Here is a 21,120-nt window from a genome sequence, read left to right as displayed (position 1 = left end):
TCTTGCTAAGGTGAAGGTTGAGCACTTTTGCAAATGTTTCTTCTCTGTTATATTTGGATCCCAGAAATATTTTACCAGGGTCATGCTACATGCAGGGAATTTGAGTATTTTCTTTCACTTTGCTCCTGCTCCTCCTCTTCCAACTTATGATGGATGCTGGAACCGAACATTTGGTTGTGTGGTACCCAAAAAATAAAATTGTCAGTGATTTTTGGCAGGGGTTATAGTGATGGGGCCTAACATCTTTATTTATATAACCACCTCATAACAATTGTTCTCTGGGCTGTTCACAAAGTAAAACAACAACAAAATAGAATAAACATACAGTTTAACTCACATTAAAAACATAAACAAAAACTATAATACAACTAAAAACAAAACAAGCTGTTAAAGAATATTTTTAAAAGCCTGGGTGAACAAATGTTGTGTACCACACAGTTGTACCAAAAGCATAGATGCAGGACAATAAAAACAAAGAAGCATTTATTTATAAATTAATTTATTGTATATCTGTGTACAAGAAATATCTTAAAAGATATTGAAAAATCCAACACTGATATCTTAAAAGCAAAGAACAATTCTGAGGAACAGTTCACATATTTAGAATGGTTTTGAATACTAAAATAATTGCTTTATTTATCCCTTTAAGTGTGTACATATGTATACACACATACACACATCCCCACAGTACAAACAACAGGGATACACAACAATAGGCTCCCCAGCTATATATTGTGCTCAACTTCCAAGAAACCCAGTCAAGACCATAAACAAAATGGCCTATGTTTAGGCTTTTCAGTACCAGTCATGCTTGCATCCTCTCTCGGCATTAATAGCGAAAAACACTGCTCACTGTTGCGGTGCAGAGAAAGAACAATGGCTTTTCTATGTTAATGGTGTAACTCCCACAGATCACATACACCTAGCCATATTGACTTGGTTCATTGCATTCCATATCCTGCAAATATAAATCTACCGATGGACAGCTGACATTATTGCTCATTGAAGCTTTAGTAATATATTTCTTTAATGCAAGACAGAAATATGCTGAAACTCGATAACCCTTAACTACGACAGCAGTTTGAAAAGTAACTGCATATATGCCTCACATTTTTATTGATGTTGCATATTAGAGATTTATGTTAGAAAATGTGATAGGAGAAAACTCACTTTTCTTGCAACAAAGGCAAGCAATAAGAAAAGCCCTTCTGCAAAAGAATGGCAGAACGCATAGAAACTGTTCTGCCATTATACACTAAGGACTGTACAAACCAAAAAGAAAATTGCAAAGAACAGCAATGTTAACAGTAATTATTCTCCTATATATACTATATAGTTGTGTTCTGAAGTCCTATATTTGTTATTTATTAGCATACAGGTTTTTTTCCTCTTTGCATGTAAGGCTTAAAAGGTAGTAATTCTGGCCTATTGTATAGGGCTTCAGTAGCAACCTCAGGTAGTATGCTGAGTATCATACAGTATGATACTGTATTAAATATTCCATGGCAAAAACTCTAGTTTAGGACATGCTCCTATTCTCAATTATAAGCATATGTACACTTGAAAGCAATGCTCAGAGCTGATGTGCCAATCCACTTGCAATGCGAAGGGGAAATTTCAGCATCAAGAAAGAAGTCGTTTCCTTGCAAGACTCACTAAAGACACTGGATTCGTTGAAATTAAAACATGTTCTCAGTTTCCTCTTCTATCTTTCTATATGCATTGTTTTGGATCATCCTCTTTGTTCTAGAAATACTTTTTGTGATTTGCAGTACATGTGCACAAAGAAGACTGCACATGTAGAAGCTTAAAAGTTGTAATATAGGAGAGGCTTAGGGCTAAGTAGACAATTGCAGGAATCTGTTGTTAATAGGTGTGGTTCCAACTGGGAGCATATATATATATTCATCCATAAAACAGCTTCCAGGTCCCCAGTCCTGATCAGGAAGATGATGCATGGAAAGGGTTTATCTCCCCACACACTATTTTCCCCGCTGAAAACCATCCCCTCATACTATTTGCCCCCAAAGTGGTTGTTCACTTCTGCTTGGAAACCTCTTTTAATAATGTGTTCTTGTGAATGCCTAGTTTGGCCCTGCATGCTTGTTTTTCAAGCAGCATATTGCTGTGCCTACTCATAAATTTGCACCTGAGTAAGTTCAGCAGCTTGGTGATTATTGGAATGGCAGATTAGCCATGATGTTTGAAAGAAAAAGGCACAACATCCCTGGTAATGCCTGCCCAGATACTGTATGGGAGATTGCAACAAGGTTAGTACTTCTTAAATGAGGTACCAGTTTCACTGAAAAAAGCTCAAAAGATCTAATTAGCAACACAATCAGGGCTGTGATACCAGTTGTTTACTGCATGCTCCAAGAGAAGGCCCACAAAAAGAAGCTAATTCATACTCCCCTGTGATTCCTCTTTGACTATGTTGATATCCTCCCCACCACCACCCCGGGTTTTTTTAATCGACTCATTAGAGGCAAGGCAAAACAACCAACCTTCAACTAGCCACCTTCCACTTCTGTCAGAAAAGCCTGGTTGCTAAAGCTCTAGTTTGCTGCTGCCTAAAATAAACAGATCTCTCTTCATATCCATTTATATGCCGGTTGTAAGTTAAACAGTTGCAATGGAAATGTATAGTCTCACACAAAAAAGGTCTGCTATCTGCTCTAGAGGACCTTAACACAAGTGAGCTCATCATTTTTATAGTAGCCTCAATGTGACTAAGGGGAGAAAAAGGTGATTAAGAAATATTACAGGCAGAATCCAGACTAAATTAGTCATGACCAAGTCCTATTACAATTAATAGGATTTATGTTAGTCATGTCTCATTTATTTCAATGGAGCTTAGTCATGATTTGGTTTGGATCCTGACCCATATATTTAACTATAAGTATAGTTTTGGGATTTTGGCAGAAAACTGAGCCAAAGGATGGGGTAGATACAATCTACCACCCAACCTCCATTATGGAAGAGTGTGGTTCTTACAGAAAGTAGGAGACTACAAATAACCAGAGTCTTGTAAATTTGACCAAAATAAGTGAAGTACTAAGGTATCCCTCACAACAAGGAGGGATATTATTCAAACCTCGTAACAAAAGCAGTACATGGACACTAACAACCCGTAACGACAAAGTTTCTTTTGTTGTGGGAATTCCCAAAGGTGCAATTCTATAACAAAAATACATTGGCACACAGGGCCTCATTTTGATTCAGAAAAAGACTGATAGTGCAGAATATCTTTACAAGTTTCTTTAAAAACATACAAGATATAGAAGGCAATTTAGAATAACATTCCTCATTAAGTAAGTCATGTAATACAACGTAAGCTAAGAAACAATCTTCTACTACAGCTCCGTCTTGTCCTCTTGGGCAGAAGTAGAACTAGTGCTTCCTCCTCCTCCAGCATGGTTCTTGTCTGCTGACTCAAAAGACAATGAAGCTGAATTTATGCAATACCGTTTACCAGTTGGACGAGGTCCATCATCAAAAATATGCCCAAGGTGAGCACCACACTAAAATAGAAGAGCACAATTTGTATTCATTTATTACTTTGATGGAAAATAAAGATAGTACTTTGTACTACCCTTTCAGTTACTTTGAGTAACTGAAAGGGAGAATTAAGACAGGTAAGTCCAATGCTACAGTACAATGCTTTCCGCCTTGATAACAGAATAATAAGATTCCTGCAGAGTTTCTGAGCCATCCAGACAACCCCTGATGTAGGAGTCTTCCTATATCGGGGTAGGAAGGGGATTGTTATGCCCAATGTTGTGCATTGGGCATAACAATCAAAACAAAGAGGTACTCCGAGAAAGCATTTTCTCAGTTGTGCAGCCAACATGCAACAAGGGGAGGACAAACATTCCTGGGCTGCAGAGAAGGTCTGGGGGCCACTATGTCCCCCTCAGGGCACCCCCATCACCCTTATACTTCAACACACAGCCAGAAAATGAAGCGCTTACCAGCTGCAAGGAAAAAACAGGCAGTGCTTCCAGGTCCAGTGCTGGTCCTGCATTGACTTCAGAATTGCATTGACTGCATATCCCTTGCACTGACTTCAGAAGCATGTCAATGCCGCAGGTGTGGCCAACTGGAAGCACGGCTGGTTGGTCTTTTTTCTCCTATGCTCCAGATATTAATGAGTTGTATTTGTATATTTAATAATTTCCTAACTTTCTATTTTTAAGTTTTCTCTTTGAAGTATGGAGTGTTTTTAGGAATGGTGGAGATATTTTACTAATGCTATTCTTTTATATCCCATTATATTTTGTAGTATGTATATTTGCCTATATATTTTATCTTATTTACATTTATTGTTTACATAATTCCCTTGATAAAGATTCTGATTTTTCGCGTTAGGAATAAATTATCTTTTTCATGCAGCTTCCCCCACCCCCTTTACTTCTGTGATGATCAGGGGCGTAGCCACCATTGTGCGAACGGGTTCAAAGAACCCGGGCCACCAATGAAAAGGGTCACCAAAGCCCCATGGTTCGGGCTCAGGGGGAGCCCAGAGTGAACTCCCCCCTCCCATGCCCGGGCTGCCAAGCTGCCAATCGGGCAGCGGGTGCTGCCTGAAATAACAAACAGAGTTTGCTTGAACTCTCGGCAGCCCATGCGGGAGGGGGGAGTTTACTCTGGGCTCCTCCAGAGCCCGAGCCATGCCCCTGTGCACATGACATCACACGCACAGGCCTATCTGGAGGGGGACCGCCGAGCAGGTCCAGACCCAGGCTGCCGATTGGCTGGCTCTGTGGCTGGTGATGATCTACAACTGATCCACCAGACTACTGTGAATGACTATAGGACCCAAGCTTAGGCAGCAGGCATGAAGGCCATGAACCATGAGGCAGGTTTCAGAAGGAATAGGTGCAGTGTAGGAGACCGAGCCCTTGGGGCACTTACAATCATCCATCCTGTGTTGTGGAGCCCCCGAGTAATGGACCGTGTCCTTGCAAGAAGGGTACAAACCCCTGTCCTGTGCCCCCTGGATAGTGGGCCAATACTTGGAAGAGAAGAATGTGTCTGGTAAAGACTGAATGAGAATCAAAAATTACACTGAGATGCTGAACCCTGGTGGGAATAACCCTGAGAAGACTAGCCTAATAGATGTAAGATCCAGAGGAACAGGCTAATACAAGGAATTCAAGTGTAGAGGGTGAATCCCTATAGGGCAGATGCCCAGCATGCCTATAGAAGCGGATGACGATGCCAAATGAATAATGGCTGGCTGGCCGGCCAAAAAGGGAGCCTAGCCCTTCAGGTGGAAGGCTGTTGGAATGTGGCAAGTGGAATAGGTTGTCTTGCAATGCCTAGATAGAATACCGGGCAGAAAAGATGCAGCCCAGTTCTATAAGGCACTGGCTACCCAGAACCTGGGCTAGGCACTCCCAAGCAGAGTAAAGGAACCAATATTCAAGCTGAATACCTCCTAATACCTAGGAGCAGGCATCTCTGTAGAGCTATTGAAAACGTATAATGGTGTGAGTGTTGAGGAAAGAAAGAGAGACGTATAGGCAGGTCAGTTCAAGTGGAAGCTGGGGCTGTATGGAACACCTGGATCCTTCAGAGGTGTACCTGTCTGAGGAAGCTGACAACCGTGGGGCTGCAGGTGAGGGGGAGAAACAAAGAGAGAGAGAAACGTGAATCTGATCAGAGACCTCAGTCTTTAGGATGTCAAGAGAAATGTCAAGGTTGGACAAATATTCTACGTTCCTGGGTAAGGCCAACGGTGAGGGTTCCTTTCTGTTAGGGAGACTGCTAACCAATGGTTGTCTGACCGGGAAATCTGATGCCTGCATTTGGAACCATGACAAGTGCCATGCTGTCTGTTCGAGTGGGGAGGTCGGCAGGTAGCACCCATCAGGAACGAATGGCTTTCTGCCTGCCTTAGGCTAGGCTGCAAGAAAGTTTAACACTTCTCTCAATTGTAGTTGGTTGGTGCTATGTATGTGATCATGGATGACCTTCTATCTTTAGATGGCTGGAGGAGCAGGAGGGTATTCCGCCCAGGAAGAACAGCTAAGTGACGATGTTAAGATAACTTGAGAGATTCCAGAGGTTATAGGCCTGTGCTAGATATCCTGTGAAGGGAGTAGCGGCAGTCACAAAACCAGTGATATCGATAGAGGTGCTGCCCCTGTGCCATCGTCTTATGGCTAAGATGGTTTTTGTATGAAGGGGGAGTGTCGAATAAGCTAGATAGAGACTGAATGAGTCCACTGAACGGCAGGTACTTGCCATGTCACTACCAGCAATGAAGAACCCACCAGGGATTAAAACACTAGGGTATATTATATTATATTATATTATATTATATTATATTATATTATATTATTATTATATTATATTATTTGATTTATATACCACTCTTCCAAAAATGGCTCAGGGCGTTTTATTTATTTATTTATGTATTTATTACATTTATATCCCGCTCTTCCTCCAAGGAGCCCAGAGCGGTGTACTACATACTTGAGTTTCTCCTCACAACAACCCTAAGAAATATCCTTACTGCCCAGATGGAGTCTTGATAGTTCTAGTGGGTACTGAAGAATGAGCTCCCACCAGGAACTGTGGCTGTTACACAACTCAGAAGAGGGTAGAGAGGGTATTCAAGTTGGGAATGGGGAGGCCAATGTGGCCCTGGTTACTACTAGACTATGCACCAGGGATGGCTGTGCACATCCCTCTCTATATAGAAGGTAGACCTCAAGGGTCTGGAGCTCATGTTGCCAAGTGGCTGGACGTGATGGCTCACGACCTTGTTTGAAACTGAAGTTAGCTAAGTGATGTGCTAGGGCATCGGGGACACCCAAGATGCTGGGGTACTCCAAGAAGGAGAGCTAATTCCTGCTAGTGAGGGCTCACATTACGAGGGGAGATAGGAATAGCTGGGGAGAAAAAGCGGGGGAAGGGGACCTTCAGATATTCTGTAAGGGCCCATGTGAACTATGCAGTACTAGGTAGGAGGTATGTTGCTAGAGATGATGATAGCTATCTTGGGTTTGCTACCTTGTATAGGATTGTTAAGACAGAGTGCGTGGCAATCTGAGGAAAAGTCTATTTTGTGTTGGAGGGAATACAATGGATCCCCTTTTCGCCAACATTTGTGTTTGGAAATGAGTTAGATTATTCTCAGGAGTGCGTCATCATACCTGTAACAGGAGATGTTGACATGCCTGTAGAATTCTTATGTTGGGAGTGGCAGTTAGGTACGTGCAAACAGGTTAGACGTCGAACCGGTTCGGTTCGACAGTTTGGGATCAAACCAAACCACCCCCAGTTCAGTCTGACCCTGGACCAACCCCACCCCCACCCCATTCAGGGGGGTCACAAGGTGTTTTTTGGGTTTGGTTTTTTTTTTTTAAAAAAAGTTTAACTTACCCCCTCTGGGGGTGTTCTCTGAGGCGGCGGGCGGGGTCCATGGAGGTCCCCTCTCCCCCCACCAGCCTCCCTTCCGTCCAAAACTGGTCCATTTGGGCCTTCCCCCATGCATGACTGCACCCTGGCAAAATGGGCTCTTTGGCGATGCTACATGAAGAACCGCTGCAGCCCTACCCTCCAAGGTTGGCTAGGACAAACAACTCAGTACTTGGTACAAACAACTCTTGTGGCAAGGGTAAAAAAACTCCAACAGGGCAAGGTGTTAGGCTCAGGGGTAGGGGCAGGGGCGGCCAACGCTTAGGCAGGTCTGTGGCCATAGGGATGGTGCCTGCTGGCTCTGATCTCACCAGCTTTGGTGGGCTCTCTGGCAGGGGAAGTGCTTGTGTGAAGAGGTGTGGGGTAGCTGAGGAGATGACGTCTGGCATAACAGCTACCCTGCTCCACTGCTGCCTGCATAAGTGGGTTGCAGTGATCCTGGAATGGGCACCAGGAGCTTTGCCTTGCTGCCGCAAATGGACCTCCATTGGAGTCAGGAGCTGCCACTGCTCCGATCCTCTCCCCGCCATTTACTTGAGCTGCTGGAGGCTGCACTTCTTCCCACAGGACCTCCAGCCATTTGTTTGGTGCTAGCCTGAGTCCATGGCTGCCTCACGGAAGCAACAATCAAGCACCAGAAAGGGGCGATCATGACGAGGCAAGGGCTGCAGAGGTGAATTATTGAGTGGGGAGGGAAATGTTGGCCTAGGAATGGGGTGACATGCGGGTCCCCTCCCCCTTGATCAGGCAGGTGATGAACAGCCCTAAAACCTGGAGAAGAAGCCTCCGACCTTCGGTGTTGCTGCGGCCCAATATCCATGCTGGAAGCTCTGATATCTTGGAGTGGGGTGCTGTTGCCAGAACCTAAGGGGTATACTCGTGAGTCAAATGGGCCGTAACCCAAAATTTGGCTTTAAAAAAGCCAAATCTGGCAATTTTCAATGAGGTCTCAACATGTCTCTGGGGCATCTTTTGCAGGATGCCTGTGGCATTCATGCCCTTTTGTTCCTCAGAAGATCTTTGCTGCTTAGGCGAGATACCTTAAGAGCAAGAATAAAGGAAAGTGGGGGACAGAAGGGGGAATTTGGAGGAATGGTAAAGAAAAGGCTTTTCGCCCAAAGCATAACAGTCAAAGAGAAAATGAGCAATAAGTAAGTCAGATTCAGAGAGAGAGAGAGAGAGGGGTGGGGGAGGCCTTAGATAAACAAAATAAGAGAAGGCTGTCTCTGAAGCTGGATGCGGGTCTAAAGAAACTGGGTTGGGCCATCCTTCTCAGGCTCTTAAAACTTCAAGCTAATTAGCATAGTCCTGCCTCTGGAGCACGTGGGGAGGATAACCCATTGGTGACATGTCCTCCATACAGCAGCAGAGAATAATAAAAAGTGCCCACCACATAAGAAGTTTTCTTTCCAAGAATCCAGAGATGAGACATATGATGAAGATGAAGACCTTCAGGTCTACAAAGTTCAGAAAATAACTCAAAGCAGTTGCCTCAAATTATAATTGATTACTTGATGCCTGGAAGCTGTTAAGGTCTGGATGAATCAAAATAAGCTCAGACTGAATCCCACTAAGACTGAACTACTTTTACTCAGCCCTCGTACAGGCCAACAGCTGGATGTGAACCTTGTTCTAGATGGGGTGGCGCTGCCCCCAAAGGAGCCTGTTAGTGATTTGGGTATCCTTTTGGACTATCGCCTCCTGCTTGAACAGCAGGTAGAGGCTGCGGCCAGAAGTGCTTTTGACCAGCTTCATCTGATTCGCCAATTACACCCTTACCTTGATCGGCAGACATTAATGACAGTGACCCGTGCCCTTGTTATCTCCTGCTTAGATTACTGTAACACTCTCTATCTAGGGTTACCTTTGAGGACAACCGAAAAGCTACAACGGGTCCAAAATACAGCGGCTTGCCTACTCATTGGTGCCAGAAAATATGACAGGGTAACACTTCTCCTCCAGTCATTGCACTGGTTGCCTATTTGCTACAGAGTTCAATTTAAGGTCCTGGTTTTGACCTTCTAAGTCTTGTTGGGTTTGGCGCCTGTCTACCTACAGACCCGCCTCTCCCATCCAGTTACATCCCGTCCGGTCAGATCTTCTCAAATGGCCCTTTTGTCAGTCCCTGATTTCCAAGAGGTTTGGGGCGCTAGGACCCATGAAAGGGCCTTTTTGGTTGCTGCCCCACTTCTCTGGAACTCCCTTCCCCTTCAGATTCATTTAGCTCCTTCCTTATTGATTTTAAAATCTCTATTGAAGACTTTTCTTTTTCGCTAGGCTTTTTTTACCCTGTAATTTACCTATTTGGTTTTTTTCTTTTTGTTAGTTACTTTAGTTTTTAATTTAGAATGTAATTTTAATGCTGTCTTGCTCTGTACGTTTTTTGTACACCACCCAGAGTCTTCGGAGTGGGCGGTATATTAAATGTTTCAAATAAATAAACAAACAAATAAATAAATAATTGTGCCACTGCTCTTTAATTTGCCTTGGTTCATACAACTGCAGTGGCTCACTGAGCATGTGGATCTGGATTTTCAGACAGTTCAACAATACAATACATTATTTGTGTGACTATTTTGCCATGTGCCTAGCCCATACCTACAGTTCCACTGCCAAAATTGGGTTGAACACTGGTATGATAAAACAAACACAAGGCTTTATTACTCTGTTCTGAGTTCTCTACTTGCCCACATTCTCAATATGCCAGCTTGGTCATGGAAATTGGTTCTGTAGGAATATTTCTGATTGCAATACACATTTGAGCTCCTGGCTATAAAGAAAATAAGCCTATTGCTAAGAGGTGAAGGCAGTTCTTTATGCAGATAGTTGCCAATGACTGAGTCACAGCACATCAATGTGCAACCCATCTTTTTGTGATTAAACAGCATTATTGGCTTCTATAGGTACAACATAATAGCTACAAAAATCCCCAAGGGAAAGGGCTCCTGAATAGGAAAGGAAAAAGGAGAAATAATGTGCAACCAATTTCATATTATTCCCTAAATGCATCTGCAATTAACATTTACTTGTCACAAATATCTGACATGTTACATACTTCCACAGTGATGTATTTCTAACAAAACCATGAAAGTTGTTTAACAGATAATACCTAGGATGCTTTTGTTTTATAGTAAGGCAGTTTTCTTCCCAAGCACTTAGTGTTCCCTAAACCAATGACATTTGAAAGAGATATGTTCGCACTGGAGCAAAACAGGTGCTGGAATATTTATGGAAAAACAACTTAATTTTTCACCTGCTGGGGTCCCTTTTTTCCCTTTTAAAAAGAGATTTTGTTCTCAGTTTAACAAAGTAAACTCCCAATGCAATTCTTGTCTGTAATAAAACTGTGGTATTTTGCAGCTGGATACATGATTCACGTTGTTAGGGCTGTGGAGAAGGAAGGAGAGGAATGAACTGTGGTGGTGTTAGTGCATTAAAGGAGGAAAACACCAACCACACATCATGGTACAGTCCCACCAGAATCAGTGGGACTGCTTGCAGTGAACGCACTTTGTGAATCACACCCTTTTAATAACTGCAAGATGTACTGTATAATGAGCCAGAAAAATATCTGAAGGTCCTGGAAGCTAAATGTAAGCTGATAAGAGCCCCCTGGAGGAAGAGCTCTGTACAAATATAACAAACAAACAAAGTGCTACTGTATATAACAACCAAGAATGTGAGCTAGAAAGCCCCTGGTTAAAATGTCACCTCAGCCCATGAAATCACAACGTTATGAGTATCTTTAGATAACTCTTGGAAAAATCTTAATTTTTTCCCCTCCAGGAGTTCAAGATTGATTTCTATCATTGATTGTACAGTTCATCTATTTTTAGTCCAAGTCCTGGACACCAGTTAGAGCTCAAACAGAACTAAACACACATTGACTAAGGGGAATACATTTTACCAGTGCTCCTGATTGACCTTTGGTTCCAGGTTTTTATATTCCTCATAGCAAAGCAACTGCTTTTCAACAGTAGTTCTGCTGTGTTTTGCCTTGCCAGAACTAGCCCTGTTTCTGATGTTGGGTTATCAGTCGGAGACCATAGTCAGAGGACTTGCAGGGATAAGCTCTCTGCATGGCCCCACAGGAGGGCCCCATTAAGGGGCCTTGGGAGGAAGGGCTTGGGGTTAGGCCATTTCAGAGTGTTGGCACACCATCCACACCTTTGACTTGGTGGTACAAACATCCTATGATGATGGCTGTTCTATGTTGCCTTCCTCCCTGGATAGGTTTGCTGCAAACAGCTGCTTCAAGGGCAAATAGGTGATTTTTGGCAGAAAAACTGTGTAAGGGGAAAGGACTAATCTCCCTCTTTCTGCATGTTGCAATCCAGATCAGGGTTCCTCATCCCCACCCCACGGCTGCTTCTTTGCTACAGAAGAGACATGTCTGGTAGTATACATGTGCCTCAATGGAACTATTATAATGCATAACTTGGTTCTTAGGCACTGGCCTTGTAAATGTAGTCCTGTAGACACTGAAGCGAAGTGCAAGTTCTACCATGGATTCACCTGGAAACAGTAATTGAAAGTGGCCCTATAATATAAAGCCCATTTGCTTGTTCTGAGTGTATTATCTCTCAGGTCAATTTTCTACCAGATTCCCAGCCACACTCTGGGTGGGGAAAATGGGCAGATTTCAGCTCTAATGAAAGGTGGTGCAGCCTCAATGAAAGAAACTGGCTGTGAACTAGTTGGGCATTTCCAAGAACTACCATGTCAGCAACCCAGTTTCCTTGGTAAGTTAGGACTGAGCTATTAATGCCACAGAAGGCTGACAATGACAAAGGATGAAAGGGATTAGAATGCGACAGATAATGAAAAACTGACAGTGCCTGGTATTATTGTTCACTTGGTCCTTTGGGCAGATGGGACTCTGAGATGGCTGGGAAGATACCCTGGGAATAGCAACTGGACTTCTGTCAGTACAACTCCTCGCAATGCACAGTGATGGAATCAGCACACACACACACACACACACACACACACACACACACACACACAGTCAGTCCAATGTTCCCAACATCCATCTAAACTATTTGCATTTAGACTTAAGAGAGCAGAGTTCAGAGGTGAACCTTGAAGAGATGCCTTCCCGGAAGACCATTTCAGTAGAATAGAGCCCTCTGATTCAAACCATTTATGTATGCTCTGTTAAATAATGCTTAACTCAGATAACAACAAAGATTCTCATTAGCACTTTTACTTTAGCTTATAGCCACCAGCTGTCATGCCTGTGTCCCATCATGCAACCCTAATTAGTACTTTGAGTAACTAAGAGGTTTGCAGATTTTTAGACATGAAGAGAGAAACTACAGCCGCAACAATGATTTCTGCAACCTTTAACATTCAGATGGCCTTTTTGTCTCTAAACTGACCTGACTGCAGCTTGTCTCAACCCTGTGCATCCCATAGGAGTAGTCATCAGTGAATGTGATTGTGTCAGAAGTGATCACATCACAGAATGAAGGCCAACCTGAAAAATAAAAAGAACGGACGAAGAAGAGATGAACTTATTTTGGAAATTTAATTAAGATAGCATTTAACGTCAGAAAAAGACAAGACCCAGCATGCTGCAGATGATCATTTTTATTGGGCTGACAGGGTAAAGCAACAAGTTTTCAAGCAGTAAAAATACTCCTCTTTCTGCCTAGAAAAGGTTTCCCGTATAACCTGAAATTGTACAAACCTACACCAGCCTACTAACACAGTTCATCCAATAGAATCATTTTTTTGAGTCCATCACTCTTGAAGTATCTAAAGATGAAATTGGAAGTTAACAGGTCCTTAGAAAAGGGTTGATTTTCTCCATGCTAACTGGGCAGAGACACCTTTTAAAGTGGTGGCTTTCTTATATTTAGCAGAGTTATAGCAATTATCTCATTGCAGTCCAGCTTAGCATCCTTCCCAGTGGCTGCTTAGGGTTTTCCTCTTTCATGTCTTGTTTGGATTGTGAGCCTCTTTGGGAAAGGGAACCATTTCCTTATTCCTTTTGCTATGTAAACCACTTTGAGAACTTTTTTTGTCAATAGTGATAGCAGAAAAAGATGTAAACCAAAATGGTAGGACAATACAAATGTCTTACAACAGTATTAGAAAATTCTTCCATTCCTGCCAAGCCAATGGAAAGAAGGCAGAGAAAGTAACCTTCACTGGCATTCATATCTTCCAAGATGATAAAGTATCCTTAATAATAACTTCTGGACTGGATCAATGCTTTATTACCATCAACAGCCAACAACGCCTTTATCATGCAAACTAGTTCACTGCTGAAGAAATCCTCAAAGAGGCTGCCCCTTCTCCATTGCACAACAGTAAGAGGCAAGCTTCAAAGGTTGATGCAAACAGACTGAAGAAATTTCAGACTTACGGAAAAAGTGATATTGGATGGAGGAGTTTCTTTCCAATTTTGACATTAACGATCAATTGCTCACCTTCTTTGTCGCAAGCTTTTCTTTCTGATCTCCCCCCCACCCCAGCATGAAGGAAGATATTAATTTTTACCCCATGCACTTTCTGAATATGGAATCAGTTGAAAACCTGTCAGAACCACTCTTCTTCCATCTACATTAAAAAGTAGTGTGGATAGAAATTTATTTAATTTTATTTATTTATTTATTTATTTATTTAAATTTATGCCCCGCCCAAACTTAAGTCTCAAGAGAATATCAGGGAAAGAGAACATCAAAGAATATCAGAGAAAGTGACCTAACATCCGAGAATCTTCCGCTTTTAAGTTGTAAAGACAAATAAAGGCTAAATACTTCTTTAAATTTTTTAAAAAAGCATGGGTTCGGATCACGGGGGTGTTCCGTGGGTGCGGGATCCTGTGGTTTCCCCATTGTCATAGGCAGACTACTACCTGGTTAAGGTTGGTTTCACAGCCACAACCCAGCCCTGCAGGGGTGGAGGACCTATTAAGATGGTCTGCCCGAGATGGCTGCTGGACCCTGAGCTGCCTACTCAGTTCCCTCTTCTCCCGCTGCTCTTCTCCCACTCAGTTCCCTCTTCTCCCACTGTCCCTAGGCAGTGAAATGTTTGCATATTGCCTGTGTCTATGCTAAATTCACATGGTTTATTCCCAGGTTGTATTCAGGAAACCAACTGTGCAATTTTAAGCTATGCATGTTGGATTTTATGCGTGTAGGCGGTATTTGCATATTCCACCCCCACGTGGATATGCAAGACCAGAAGAGGCAGAGCTGGCACATCTCCACAAGATGGTTAGATTCATGGCAGGATGAGTATCTTTCAAACTGGCCCCCGTTTCCATTTGTGATATCATTTGCTGAGATTAATCAGCATCATAATTAGCCATTCCATGCACAAGACACAGGACTTATTTCAATGTTATGGTGGTGGTCATTAAAAAGCACTTCCTTGTGGCAACACTCCACACTGTTGCTTTATTGTTGAAAAGCTCTTGTACAAGCTTTTGCTGCATTGTATAGCCATGGTGGTGGCAGAGCTGTTGAACAGATGTTGCACATTGTAAGTAGCTTTAAAGTATGATGTCTGCTATGCTATATGAAGAATCATCATGGATATGGACATTTGGCCACTTCTGTATTGAGGCCATAATGTTTATATTGGTCCTCAGAACACTGGATTTTAGAGTCACCGCTTTAGAATTATCCTATTGCTCAGCTGCTTTTAGATTATGAAAAGATCAAAATAACAGCTGATTATAAAGACCATTTTGTGTAGTCAGGTTTGTATCTGCACAATAAATATTGTGACTTGCAAGATTTTTAAAAAATTCCTTTAAAAAGTAAACATCTTTGCAGAACTAGCAAGGAACAACAGACTAGCCATGATCAGGGGACATTGTGGGTTAGCAAAATTGTCCCTCCCCCTTGTATGAGCAGAACATTTTTCTGCAAGGGCAGCATTTGGATGCTGCCTACTAATACTTGTAAAGCTATTCCATTGTTGTATTTTTAATAAACTCTTAATAATTTGATTTCCCCCCAAAATGTTTTAGGACTGGCATTAAGAATATCTTAGATTTATCCCACCATAGTCAGTTTCTATTAAAATGTAGTAATCACATTGGAGGGGGAAAGAAATCTCACCAATTAATACCCTGCCATTACCTAGTTCAGGTTAAATATAGCTATTGAACCTGCATCACTCTAGCTAAAGTGTTCCCCTCATCCACCTCTGCTTGGTCTCTCATGTTACTCTAAATCACAGGGAATGTTTTTGAAAATAGATCTACTAACACATAAGTCAGCTGTAGATCTTTGGCATCAAAGGACTGAATGGCATTGTGTAGAAGTATAACCTTGAGCTATAATTCTGAAGTGCCATTTGAAAAATGTCTCGAATAGTTTTTTAAAATTTACTGGTGACCTAGTAACCTCAATCCAAAAGCTTTCAATGTTGAATAATATTTTTGTTGCTACCCCAAAAGGTAGTTCAATAAAAAATCTCAGAGACTGCTTGTGTTTATTTTTCATAAAATTACTCACTAGCTCCAGAATGCTATAAAACTACAATTTGTATAGTTAAGATTGTCCATATTAAAACACTGACTATAGGCCCCTCTGCAGTTAAGACTTCCAGCTACACTATCAACACAACACAGGCAAATCAACTTATGGCATTCAAATCAAATCAGTGATCAAAGTAAAGCTAACATAAATGCCACCTTTTCTTCCTTAAGCTATTGCAATCATTCTAAACAATTACTAGAGGCAATTAAGCAATTATAATTCCCACAAATACCATGGAAATAAAGTACATACATAACTCTCCTGTTGAAATCAACAGGACTCAGAACGGTCTTGACTTCATTTTGGATGGATAGTGCACTCTGTGCATAATGCAGGTTTTCAAGTGTTTTATCAACTGATCATTGTTTCTTGTCCTCAAAGGGTCCCAATTCATTTAGGACAGCTGCAATTTTCAGAAACGCTATTCTCCAATTACTCTGGTTTTAAAACAGCAGTTATATTTCTTTCCCTCTTTTTAGCCGTCAATGTACCTATTCTAGGTAAAGCCCAAGAACTAGGCAGCATTGGACTGGAAGTTCTCACTGTCTTCTATTTTGAGTGTTGTTGTAAGTATGTGTTAAATGGCATGTGTTCTTGCCTTCAATTCCTATTTGTCTCTGCAAATCAGCTGTGCCCAATCCTCAAGAATGTGAAGCAGAAAAATCACATAGACCTGCATTCTTGTCACATGTTGTCTGCCTTGCTCCCTGCTGGTTGCTATTATGAGGCAGACCTCACATCATGCATTTGCAGGCCAATCCTATGCATGCTTATTCAGTCCCACTGAGTTCAATGGGACTTGATTTGGGAGCATTCCAGGGCACAGCATGATTCAGGAGAGCAAAAAAGCATGATAAGGAGCTCCCCCGCCCTGTGTTTCCCCAAAAGATTTGGCCGAGTTTTGGCCATTTTTGATAAATTTCTGGCCAACCGGGAACCTAACCCCCATGATCCCATTGCCTTAAATGCCTTGATATTCATGGTTTCCATAGGCATGGCTTCAGCTGAGAACGGAACTCCTGTGAATATTGAGGTCCTCCTGTACAGAATTCGTGTACTGCATTAGTAGTGACTATTACAAGAAATGTACACTGAAGACCACCCTCAAAATAATAGTTCTGCAGTCCAACCAGAAAAGTAAAGAGAGCAGCAAATGTTGCTGTGATGAAAACCCACAGCCACATTCAAACATATCACCTCATGAGAAGAAGGCCAGAAACAGCAACCAAGTCAGTTTCCAGCTTAATGTGTGTAATATGCTCAAAGGCCAAATTGGTGAAGTATGCATTTCTGAAGGCCAGTTTTTCAAAAGGCTTTTGGTGTATACTTGAATAAGTGTATACTTGAATAAGTGACTTTCAGGATCAGGGCTGGCCCACTAATGAGGCTGAGTCAGAAAGCAAATTGATTGCCTCTGCCAACCTGCTACCTCGCCTGGCCCACTGCGCCCCCCGCCCCACCCAAGCTCACCTGGTAGTGGAATCAAGTGCATTTGTACACCACATTTGTAATTCTGCACACCACCTAGAGAGTCCTATATTAGGCAGTATATACATTCAATAAATAAGCAAATAAATTAATGATTTGTGAGCATTTCTAGGGCTAGTGAATTCTTCCGGAGACCAGGGGCTCCATTAGGGTGTGGCCCATGGGGCACAGGTCCCCAATGAATGGCTCAGAGGACTGAATCCCATTAGCCACCTCCCTCCTTAATAATCTCTTCCAGAAAGGAAGTGCAGCCATGGAGGCATGTGCACAGAGCATGGGAGAGAGCTCCTAGCCTCACATCCTTGCTGCTTCCATCTTCATGCATGCTGTGTTATAATAGAGACTTTTAAAAACATACATAATATTCTGGGGGTGGGATATGATTGAGTTTGATTATCAAAAGAGGTGTTGCAGATCTGGACCCCAGATCTTTTAAGTACCTAGCAATTGCCCTGCTGTAGTCTAAGACCAGAAGGAACTCCCCTTTCCATGCTTCCTTCCCATCATGAAACATGGAGACTCAGGAATTTTTGGCTCCTTAAGCTCCTAGCCCCACTTCTATTCTTACTCCCCACTGAGTGAAGAGAAATAAAATGTACAGATTTGTTTCTACTGCATTATGTACTAGTGGCCTCCAGTGAGTTATTACATGAGACACCAAACTCCAAACTGAATAAATACATACAATGCTGGCTTCCCGTTTCCATTGTGGACTAATTAAAATCAACAGCATGCATTCACATGACAAATTTATCAGAATGTTATTAGGAAGTGGGACAATGTTATGTAGTATAACCTGGCTGAGAGCCTTAATATACTTCAGAAAATGTCTAAGCAGCTAGAATAGAACTGCTTCCATCTGGTGGCAACAGTCTACAATTCTGAATGAAGGCCAGCAAGCATGTAATAAAAAGTCTGATGCTTAATGTCTGTGTTCCTGTCTCCACCTGCTGATTGGGAAAGAAAGTCCATTTATCCAGGCTGATGTAGGATTGTTAAGATAACTCACCACTAAACTTGAGAACTACAGCTCTGGGAAACAGAGGCAGTTGCAAAATTATCCATTACAGATGAAGTTATATTTTAGCTTTGTTGAGTTCAGTTCATTTTTAAGAAAATTATGAAAAATAACTATATGTCTAGAACTTTGCCTCCAGGTTCTAGCTAGCCACAGGCTGGTTTGGAAAAAAAACTACATGTTTTGCCACTTCCTCAATATCTATGAGTTTAAGTTTTTTCAAGGCTGGATCTAATTTGTTTTTGTTGTCTATGTTATTAATTTCATCTCCCCCCCGCCGCTAGTATTTCCATTTCCTTTAACAGTTTTGTATGGAGTTCTTCAATAATAATAAGAAGAAGAACCTAAGGATATTATTTGATCTCTCATATAAGCTTTAAATGTTTCCCATCCTTTTTTTTTTTTTTTTTTTTTTGGCCTTCCTCTCCCTGATTCTTGTTACTGGGAAGTGATCTATTGTAAATTCTGGTGTATATATCATACCTTTCTGAATAAAAAGGATAATCCCTTTGATTTCTATTATTTTCTCACCAGGCATCTTTCAACCCTCTATCCTGTAACCATTTACATCATTTTTGGTAGGCCACTACACCCAGTTGTACTGAGTGACTTGTCCAAATTAACATTCGAAACTCCACTGAAATCACCCATCAGTATTATTTCTCTATTTGATTACTCATCCAATACAGGTGAAACTCGGAAAATTAGAATATTGTGCAAAAGTCCATTAATTTCAGTAATGCAAATTAAAAGGTGAAACTGATATATGAGACAGACGCATTACATGCAAAGCGAGATAAGTCAAGCCTTAATTTGTTATAATTGTGATGATCATGGCGTACAGCTCATGAAAACCCCAAATCCACAATCCCAGAAAATTAGAATATTACATGGAACCAAGAAGACAAGGATTGAAGAATAGAACAATATCGGACCTCTGAAAAGTATAAGCATGCACATGTATTCAGTACTTGGTTTGGGCCCCTTTTGCAGCAATTACTGCCTCAATGCAGTGTGCCATGGATGCTATCAGTCTGTGGCACTGATGAGGTATTATGGAAGACCAGGATGCTTCATTAGCGGCCTTTAGCAATTCTGCATTGTTTGGTCTCATGTCTCTCATCCTTCTCTTGGCAATGCCCCATAGATTCTCTATGGGGTCAGGTCAGGCGAGTTTGCTGGCCAGTCAAGCACAGTACACTGTATACTTTTCAGAGGTCCGATATTGTTCTATTCTTCAGTCCTTGTCTTCTTGGTTCCATGTAATATTCTAATTTTCTGAGATTGTGGATTTGGGGTTTTCATGAGCTGTACACCATGCTCATCACAATTATAACAAATTAAGGCTTGACTTATCTCGCTTTGCATGTAATGCGTCTGTCTCATATCAGTTTCACCTTTTAATTTGCATTACTGAAATTAATGGACTTCTGCACGATATTCTAATTTTCTGAGTTTCACCTGTATGTGTATTACCTCATCATAAAATTGACCTTGTGCTGTATTTGATGCATAAATTCCTGCTATAGTTAATTCCTGATCTCCCAAAGTCCCTTGTAGTATTAAATACGTACCATCTATACTTTTTTGCACTTTATATATTGTTATTGGGAGATATTTGGCTATTCCAAACATAACCCCTTTTGTCTTTCCTATTTATTTACTACTACTTCTACTACTGCTACTACATTTTATATCCCGCTCTTCCTCCAAGGAACCCAAAGCGATATATCACATACACAAGTTTCTCCACAACAACCCTGTGAAGGGTTGTTGTGGAGACAACCCTGTGAAGTAGGTTAGGCTGAGAGATAAGTGACTGGCCCAGAGTCACCCAGCAAGTATTTGGCTGAATGGGGATTTGAACTTAGGTCTCCCCGGTCCTAGTTCAGCACTCTAACCACTACATCACACTGGCTCTCCTTTTGCTGGTGTATGCATGAAATATTGGCCCCTTCTTCAAATATTTATCCTCTATCTTGTAAATGAGCTTGTTGCATAGGTATTATTTCTAATTTCTCTAATCTTAATTACCTGGCCACATGTCTTCTCTTAAGAGGATTTTCAAGTATTACTAAATTGGGTTGCCATTTTAACACTTAGACTGGGAGAAGATCAGACACACACAAAAAGACAGTTTAAGTCATATTAATTATTAAAAATGGTTAATTATCAATTTATCCATTGGTCTACTTCCTCCTATATCTTTTACTTGAACTAATATTTTCCTGAAGTCTTTCTTCTGTTTCTTCTTCCTTCTCTATCTTTTCTATCCTTTTATCCTCTCTCTCTCCCACTCTCCCTCTCTCTCCAGGACTACCCAACATCTGCATAAATTCATTTTTCTCTGGTAAGGATTTTACTATGACCAGTCTACCTTGAGAATTAATTATTAATCTGAATGGAAATCCTCATTTATATGTGATGTTTTCTTTATATGATCTGTTCGTTAAAATTTTTAGAGCTTTATTATTTCTTGTTTAAACAGTCAGACAGGTGTTATTGACTGGTTTGTTTTATCCAGACATCGAGTCCTTCCCAAGGACCTGGGATGTCAGAATTTTATTGTCAATGGTTATAGATATCGTCGCAGAATATAGGCTGTTCCCAGTAAAGCTGCTTTTTGTAATTGGCTGATGGTGATTTCTGTGGCCCCTATGGTGTTGAGGTGCTCTTCAAGGTCTT

The 21,120-nt window shown here is 41.5% G+C and overlaps 1 protein-coding gene across 8 annotated transcripts in view; it reads right to left on the bottom strand.

The window, feature by feature from the left end:
• Window positions 1–482: 482 nt before the first annotated feature.
• Window positions 483–21,120, bottom strand: part of MSRB3 (methionine sulfoxide reductase B3) — a 105,857-nt gene continuing 85,219 nt past the window's right edge. For 7 of the 8 annotated variants that reach the window (XM_053258466.1, XM_053258463.1, XM_053258465.1 and 4 more), the window contains 2 exons: window positions 12,810–12,907; window positions 483–3,521 (listed from right to left, as the gene is read on the bottom strand). In XM_053258466.1, the coding sequence (XP_053114441.1) occupies window positions 3,354–3,521; window positions 12,810–12,907 (266 nt within the window). In that variant the 3' untranslated portion in view covers window positions 483–3,353. Of the gene's footprint in view, window positions 3,522–10,681; window positions 10,816–12,809; window positions 12,908–21,120 lie in introns of all 8 variants that reach the window. The other variant, XR_008309228.1, reaches the window with a different exon arrangement.

This window comes from Hemicordylus capensis, chromosome 5, assembly GCF_027244095.1.
Source record: "Hemicordylus capensis ecotype Gifberg chromosome 5, rHemCap1.1.pri, whole genome shotgun sequence".
In the NCBI taxonomy this organism is placed as follows: domain Eukaryota; kingdom Metazoa; phylum Chordata; class Lepidosauria; order Squamata; family Cordylidae; genus Hemicordylus; species Hemicordylus capensis.
Note: the sequence above shows the minus strand (reverse complement) of the source record. Positions and strands in the feature narration are given on the sequence as shown.